The 8,637-nt window shown below is 36.9% G+C and overlaps 1 protein-coding gene across 5 annotated transcripts in view; it reads left to right on the top strand.

Moving 5' to 3' along the window:
• Fgf13 (fibroblast growth factor 13) overlaps positions 1–8,637 on the top strand; it is a 517,884-nt gene that overhangs the window by 402,988 nt on the left and 106,259 nt on the right. Inside the window, exon 1 of one of the 5 annotated variants that reach the window (XM_031363101.1) lies at positions 2,053–2,212. The exons of the other annotated variants lie outside the window; for them this stretch is intronic. Within the exon in view, the coding sequence (XP_031218961.1) occupies positions 2,185–2,212 (28 nt within the window). The 5' untranslated portion in view covers positions 2,053–2,184. Of the gene's footprint in view, positions 1–2,052; positions 2,213–8,637 lie in introns of those variants that run through there. 5 annotated transcript variants of the gene reach the window in all.

Below are 8,637 nucleotides of genomic sequence, written 5' to 3'. Positions count from 1 at the left end.
AGAGAGAGAGAGAGAGAGAGAGAGAGAGCAAAGAAGTAGATTTCACCTGTCTTGTGATTTGGCTCTGGGTCAGTCCTGCCCTCATTTTGTTTATTTCAGTGTTGTCTAGACATCAAATGACGGAATTGCTCCCTATCCCTGAAGACCCCTTCCATAATGCACTGACCTGTTCAGCCCCTGTGGGCCTATTATTAGGAGTGTAGCTGAAAGACTGGATCTCTTGCTTAGACCCGATAAGACCACTCAGATGGTGATGACTTCATTTTGCCCCTTGGGAAGCACCTTTTGAAAAGAGCTCTCGAAGTGGCCAAGAGAAGCTGCCTCCATATTAGGATTTTCTATTTTTGTTTGAAGGAAGTTGGCATCTCTCCTGTGCAAAGAGTTTACTGAAGACTAAATTCTTCTCTTAGCCCATTTAGTTTGCAATCAGGGATCTGAGCACATACAACCATGTTCCTGGTGGGCTGAGCATAAGCTCAGCTGTCTAGTCAAAGGTCAATCAATGGGTAACCATGGCCCCTTCTGAAGCTCCCCATGCCTCTAACTTTTCAAGCAGAACTGGTTATTAAACAGTTCTCATAAGGGATGCAATTGGCTGTAAACTGCAGTCTGCTGCAAAACAAAAACATGGGCTCCTTGTTCAAAGATTATTAATGGCTTTCAAAACAATGACAGCAAAGTAGTAAACTAAGGGTGGGGCCCTTCCCAGAGCACTGCCCTATGTAGCCACACAGCTCAAGTATCTGGAAAGTCAGTACTGTCTCCCAAGGATTAGCTCTTTTGCACATTTGGGTTCAAAGAGATCCTGATGTTCAAGTCCTCAGGCTATGGATAGCTTCTGGGGAGTAGGGGAGGGTGTTTGATATGAGAGCAGAACAAATTTGCTCCATCCTCTGCCTCCTGCTGAAATCCCATCCATATAGCTAACCCAATTCTGCTTGAGGCTGACTCCCTCTGGGAGGGGCTCACAATTGCAGCTGTTGCTACTGCACTCTTAGTGTTGGATGGAAAGTGGAAGGAGTGAGAGCTCAAGGCAATTTTGATTATGCAGTGAAGCTTAAGGAAAAATCTGTAAGTTCATGGAATGCTTTTGAATATACATAATCTTCCTTTCCATATAGCCGTGAAATGGGTGATGGGACTCCATAAATATAGCTCCCTGTGGGTGTCAGTAATTCTTCAATATTCATTGATAGTGACAATATTCAGAACTTGAGACAGATTTCCTTTCTTTCTGACTCAAGGGAAGTTTTCCCAGAACCACACAGAAGGAGAATCCAATCTGTTCAATAGAAAAGACTCATTTGCTCCCGGAATAACTTAAATTTCCATTCACATTTGCATTTTTAACCAAAATAGTGGATCTCCTATCAAGCAAAAATTTTAAAAAGGATGGTGATTTCATTTATGGTCTTGCCTTTCCTTAAAATTATGATTTTATACTAAGAGGTTTGAGTGCTGCTGTACTTTCTATGTTGCTTTTTGTTACAATGGACTGAAAGCTTTGTCTTAGGCTGCTAATTGTTTCTGTAAATTTTTAACAAAAGACTTTCATATGAAAATGTTTTGTTTTATGCAAAAAACTGAAAGTTGAGATGGAATTTCAACCTTTTACACATAATGTTCAAAAGCCTGAGCAACTGTAATTCTTGCAAATGTTTTGCTCCTAGCATTTTCTATTCATCAATAATTCAATTTCAAAATAAAAGACCCATTTCTACATCCCAAAAGCTATTGGGGAGCCTTTCAGAATACAATATTTCTGACCTTAGGAGAAGCATCTACCAAATTAGGTAGCTTAGTTCCAAAAGATCCCCTGATGTGCTGAGGGATCATGTTACAGACCAGTTTTCGTAATTCTAGAAGGCAAAATAAAATTTTATGCTTGGAAATAATAAGTTTAAGCAAATAGTATGGGCCAAGCTTATATCTGCGTCCAAGCAATGGTCTGATTACTGCCAGAACAATACTGCTACACGATGAATCATTAATGATCTGTGAGAGTCATAATGGTCTGTCACTAATGCCCATTAATGATCTCTCTATACCGCGAGTACGAGCTTGATGTTTCTGGCCAGTACCTTGGAGAATACTTTAGATATGCCTTAAACTTTCTCTGATCTCTCTGTGTCTGCTCCAAATGTAGACAGCAATTGTCTGGGTAGGACCATCTTATAAAGAAGCATGGCTTTGTTAAGGAAGTCATATTCAGGTAAGATTTATTTAACATTGTTTTTGAAGGATGTAGATTTGAAAGATAATCCTAGGCATTGATATCTTTGTGGAAATTAACAAATAAATGCTGGGGAAATTTTTCTGTGTAAGTCTCTCTCTCTCTCTGTCTCTGTCTCTCTCTCTGTCTCTCTCTTTCTCTCTCTCTCTCTTTCTCTCTCTCTCTCTCTTTCTTCTTTTTCTGGACAGGATAGAGATTCTCAATTCTCCGCATTCCATAGTATTTGGCTATACAGCTTTACTCAGGGAAAGGAAGACATTTGCTTTGTTTCTTCTAGGAAGAATTCGAGATATTGTTAAAATGAGTTTGTACATTTGATGGTTGAAAGCTGTGATATACTTAGAAAATGGTACTGTGCTGATTCAAGAGAGTTCCTACTTCTAAACTTGCATTAACTCTTACTTACACATCACAAATGTTAAGTTGAATTGATGTAGGAAGACAGGAGAATAAAGTTATTGTCATTAGCTTTAAGCTTATTTTTTCTCTTATCTTAGTGACAAGAAATATAGAGGTACACAGCTAGGGAAAGGTGAGCATACTCTGACAATAATTCTGAGAATATTATTAGATGTATCTTCAGGGAAATTGCAGAAGTAGGCAGTCCATCATGACACAAGGAGACTGGGAGAGGATCTCTTCCTCCATGGCGGTCACAGACATGCTGCAGGCTGCCAATGGAACCAACGCCCAAGAGCCTTCAGTTTATAGAAAAAAACAAGTGCAAAAGAGAAGGTCACTGGAGCCAGCAGCCACTTTCAAGCCTCTTTGAAAATAGCAAAACAGGGATTCTTTTAGAGGGTTGAAATTGCTCCAGTGGCTACTTTTTGATGGGAAATTTTAACACATAACTATATGAAAAACATGACATCATTTCACGGAATGCTTTTTTTTCAGTCTTATAATCTGAATAAAGCAGCCTCATCAGGCAAAATTTTTCATTGAAACCTTTTCCACTTTCCTTATCATTGAACTTTATCCAGAAAATAGAAAACTCTCTAGGTGTTTTATTTTGCTAGAACATTTTGTTCAGATGAGTGATAGATCATTGTGATATTTTTGTTTCTTGTAAATCAATCCCTGTTGCCAAACTTCTGAGTACCGTGGATATGTTCATGTGATTAATTGATATTGGCAGGGTTTCTTTCCAAGTACCTATTAAGATCTGTTACATTACTTGGGGTGGTCCTAGAGCAATGCCAAATGAATGTATGGATTAATCTTCCATGCTCCATGCCCATCATTTATTTGGTTATTTTGAATTGAGCATCCCATGAAAAGGAGAAAGGGGCTTACTTGAAAGACTACATCAGCCAAAACAATAACAGTGATAAGGATCATCAAAAAATTGTGACATTTGTTTAGTTTGTTTAAAAGTTTATTTTTACAATCTATGTCGCAGATGAACCCATTATAGTTTACATTGAATGGATAGTGACAGACAATTGTTAATGATCCCTAAAGGGCCACAGACTATGTACGTTAACTTCAAATATAGCATATGTGGCTGAAAAGTTTATATTTATCACTCTACTTGTAAAACATTCTCTGCTGAGTAAGGTATGTGACACAGGTAATTCTTACCAATCAATTATTGCACTGACGTGTGCAACTATTAATTGGAAACGGCTACGTTGCCATCTAAGCTGTTGGGATAGATTCAAGCACAAAGTAGTTTTATGCTTACAAAGGACTTTAAGATTGATAGATGAAATGTTAGAAATAGGTATGCTAGTTTTAGTAGATGGATATTCATGGAAAACCTACCCCCTCCTTCCAGAAAGGATTACAATCCAGGATGCAGAGCTTCACATGTTCCTTTTTGAAAAGAATATGAAAAGTACCTGATGTGACAGTAGAATGTCTCTGAGTTCATGTAATGTGGTGCAAATGAGAGCAGGACAAAAACTTATGTAATCAAAGACTGGAAAATCCCAAGAAACATGAGGTAGTTTGTTTCTTTTCCTTTAGATAGGAAAGCATTTCACTACTCGTGTACAGGGCAAACTGGCCAAGACAAAACAAGCTCTCTAAGGAACTCATATGAACAACTCTCAAGACAAGAACATTCACCCTAAGTACCCCAGCTTCCTTAAAGTTCAGTCTGATGCCTGTCATTTGGACCTTCTGTATGCTAAATAATAGAGCCTGGAAAGCCCTTATGATCTTTTTTGTTTTATTTTTTTTTGTTTGTTTGTTTGTTTTTCGAAACAGGGTTTCTCTGTGTATCCCTGGCTGTCCTGGAACTCACTCTGTAGACCAGGCTGGCCTCGAACTCAGAAATCTGCCTGCCTCTGCCTCCCTCATGATCTTTTGTTTGTCTGTTTGTTTCTGGTTGATAGGATCTTACATAATGCAGTCTGCCCTTGAATTTGCTATGTAGCTAAGGCTGCATTTCAATGTCTCCACCTCCTTTCTTGACCTCCCAAATACTGAGATTGTAGGTATATATGATCATAGAACCATTGCTCCATACTTCCTTCTTTCTAGCCTACTATGTCTTAACAGAACCACTTGCTTCTCTAGAATCTAGTTTTCTTTGCCTTGCTGCCTTCTGCTTATCTAAAACTGCTTCCTTGGTTTCTAAAGGTCCCTTTGTGTTGTTTTCTGTTTGGAACCTCTATTTGCTGACAATTCTTATTCTTGCCCAATAATCCAAATAATATATGGAGTTAGAGTTTTCAAAATATGAAACACATGAAAACAAGTTTCAGTCTCACGAAAGTTTCAGAAGCACAATTTAAAAATCATTATCTTACCTATACTTACTTGGGAATAATGAAGTTATTAAGTTATGTGTTGTTTTATTATTATTATGTGAGTGCATGTATATGACATGTCTATAAGCATACAAGTGCCATGACACTTGTGTAGAAGCCAGAAGACAGCATTGTGGGGTAGATTTTCTTATTCCACCTCTCCACAAACTCTGAAGTTTGAACTCAAGTCATCAAACTTTGACAAGAAACTGCTAAAAACACTTTTGCAGTTATCTGCCATGCTCTCTTTCTGGCCCAAGTTATAATGATTTAATCAATTCTCAGCCCATTTTACATGTGAATCAAAGGTGAAATATAAGCTATTCACTCATTCCAAACATTAGGTACTGCTTGACAGTGCCATCTTATAATATTGCAGTTCTTACTCCCTGGCCTGTAACTTGTATATGTAGTGTGGAAGGTGCTGAAAAGGCTTCAGGGATGAGAATCTTAGGAGATAAAAATGAATGCATGTACTTTTTCCTTCCAGCAATGCTACTAGTTAGCAATACAAGTATGTCATGTTGCATACAATAACATTGTTTCCAAAAAGTTATATGCAAAGGGAGTTGCGTTTGAAACCAATCTGGGGTTTGTAGTAAGATAAGAACACTGCTTTCTGAGTGTTTGTCTAAAGTCAAGATAACTTGTATAATGAACATAATTGATGGATCACTCTTTAATATATTCATTGAAAAATCTGTCTTTAATTGAGAACAAAACCAAGATATTTACATCCTGTTCAGACATATACAATCGACAAATGCTTGCTAAGCACATACATATTTTAAACATAACAATGTGTAATTTGCATGAATAAATGTTACAATTGTTCTGTCTAATACTGCTTACCATTTTAACAAGTATGGTGATAACAAATACTGTTTTTTAAAATTATGTTAGCTACTATTCGATTTGACAAAAATAGTGTTGCCTTCCAAGATGAGAATTATAAAACAAAACAAAACAAAAATTAAACAAACCAAAACTACCAAAAGGGACTTATAACTAAGTTTGCAAGTCTCCTTCTGTGTAGGAGGCCTTGACTTCCTATGAATACTTTCCTTCTTTCACAAAAGCTTAGATGCCCAGCTATACTGTCCTACTAAACAAAACATCTTCAGCTCTGACTTGACTTGTACCTCTAAAACCTCCAAGCTTAAAGTGAATGGCAAAGGACATCTGTAGATTTCTATGCTTCTGCACATGTATGTAACTAAAGTATGCATATTCTTTCTAAGCCCAAGGCTCAATGTGTTTCCCATGCCAATTTGCTATGTCTATATACAGGTGCATTGTCCTAATTTAGTACTTCCCCAGTATGCTCCATGCTCTACTCTGTTCTTAGAAAATTGAGTTGGGATTCAAGACTTTCTCATTGCATGAGGTTGCTATAACTCAGACATATACCAGCTGCCAGAGGACTCACCATTGAAAATGAATATGGCAATTCTTTCTTTGGTGATGTGCATACATTTTCTTCATGAATACCAAATATAGCAATACTCTCTACAAAAAAAAAACATAGTTCAATATACCCTAAAACATTTGTAGTTTGGGGTCTGAAGAAATGTCTCAGTGGTAAAGAGTGTGTACTTCTCTTGTATACAAATGAAACCTGAGTTTGATTCCCAGTATCTATAACAGACTCTCGCTCCATGAGATTTGATATCTTCTTCTGGCCTCCATGGGTACCTACATTAACATGCCTTTATCAACACATAGCACACATATACATAATTTCAAAGTAAATAAATATTAAAAACAGATCATAGCTCTAATGAACAATAACTACATTGATGAGCAAGAAGAAAAATTTCTAGCCATCATCCTAATGTAAATCAAGATCTCCAAATTCTGCATTCATCATGTCCTTCCTCATAGAAAACCCTTTTCTGTTTTCACTTTGAATGCCAACTTAGAAGCAGAGAGGACTGAATTTTATTTCTGTAATCAAAACCCATAATACTGTCTCAGAATAACTTTCTAGTGCTACCTTCTTGCTCTTTATGAATTACTATTTCAGCCACCTAGTCTCTTTGAATCCAGAGGAAATTGTTCATTTCATTATTCTATGTAGTACTGAGATACTGAGGAAGGTGACATGATGAAAGGGCCATAACCCCATTTTCTGGAAAGGCACAGTCTCATTTCCAGGTTATCTTATGTCAAACACATTTTGAGGAGGCTTGTGATGACAATTAATAACCCAGTAGAAATCAGGATTAAGACAAATGCTTTTCTTACTTAGCTTTGGGGTTGCTTCATTGAGATGCTAATTATTTATTGTGTTTAAATTTCATTTTGAGACTAGGTATTCTATGTTGAAAAAAATACTTGAGTAACGGACTTAAATATTTCTGAGCTTAGTATGTTTCTTTCTAGATGCCAGTCCCTTCCTCATAGCTAAATAGGGTTTCTCCCCTGCTTAGAACTCAAAAAATGCTTTCTGGTCAAACTAGTCATATGCCATTAAATCCTAAACTCCCTCACATTGCATTACTTGCACACTTATTTTTCTCACTGGATTATAAAGTCTAGAGAAAACAGGCTTATGGTCATCATCTTTAGTTTTTTATTGTATTTACTTATTCATGTGTATGTTTGTGAGTGTATAAGCAGGGGTACACATGCCATGCAATGCATATGGAGATTAAAGGGCAGCTTGTAGAGGTTGGCTATTTCCTTCTACCATTTCAATGGTGTGGATTGAACTCAGGTCATCAGGCTTGATAGTAAGTACCTTTATCCTCCCTCTGAGCCATCTTGCTGGCCCAGCACCTTTTATCTCTAATAAATAGCACTAGAATAGCGGTAGTAAGTAGAAATATTATTTACGTCTGCAAGCCTTGATTGGGTCCTGATAATTGCTTGACTTCCTAATTTCTTACTGATCTATAGAAGTTTCCTAATATAATCAGGAACATATCTTGTTACCTTTACTATTACTAGCCAGGAGCACAATCCAAACCTTTACAGGATTTACTAACGAGCTTTAGTGAAGTATGCACAACTGTGATGACTATTTTTGCCCTCTTTTGTGAACATACCAGAGATATTAAGAACTTACTGTATTTCAGGTACAGAATTCATATCTGGGGATAAAGTACAGAATAAAAATAGTTATATAGGCTAGAAGCAACCTAAGAACATTTGGACCTCTTTGCCCCAGGTTGCACCAAAATTAATTCTCTGTTACAAGCAATCTCACTTATAAACATGAGAAAGAGTAGACTCAAGAACAAGAAGCCATATTCTGATTTCTTCCTCTCAGCAATATTTCTGTTTTTAAATATGTGAGCCACTTGCTCTTAGCGTATTTTTCTTAGCTTTTCGTTATTAAGGAAAAGAAAAATGGATAAACACCATAATGGTTAGACTGAGTGACTATTAATTAAGCCTCAACTATGTGCCCAGCTTAAATACTCCACTGATGTAACTGATTCTGAACACACTGCAAGGTCAAAGACTACATCATACAAAGCAAGCTGGGGCTCAGAGAGGTAAAACAAATGGACCAAATCCTCTATGAATGAACCCCAAAATGAGTCTTTAAAGTAGGTTGGTATAATTTCATACTTTATTAGATACAATAGATTTGGAGCATTTTGTTATTTTTTATTTTTTATTTATTTTTGAACTTTC

The sequence above is a fragment of the Mastomys coucha genome, chromosome X, assembly GCF_008632895.1.
Source record: "Mastomys coucha isolate ucsf_1 chromosome X, UCSF_Mcou_1, whole genome shotgun sequence".
Classification (NCBI taxonomy): domain Eukaryota; kingdom Metazoa; phylum Chordata; class Mammalia; order Rodentia; family Muridae; genus Mastomys; species Mastomys coucha.
The sequence above is the reverse complement of the archived record's forward strand: the minus strand, read 5'-3'. Positions and strand labels throughout refer to the sequence as shown.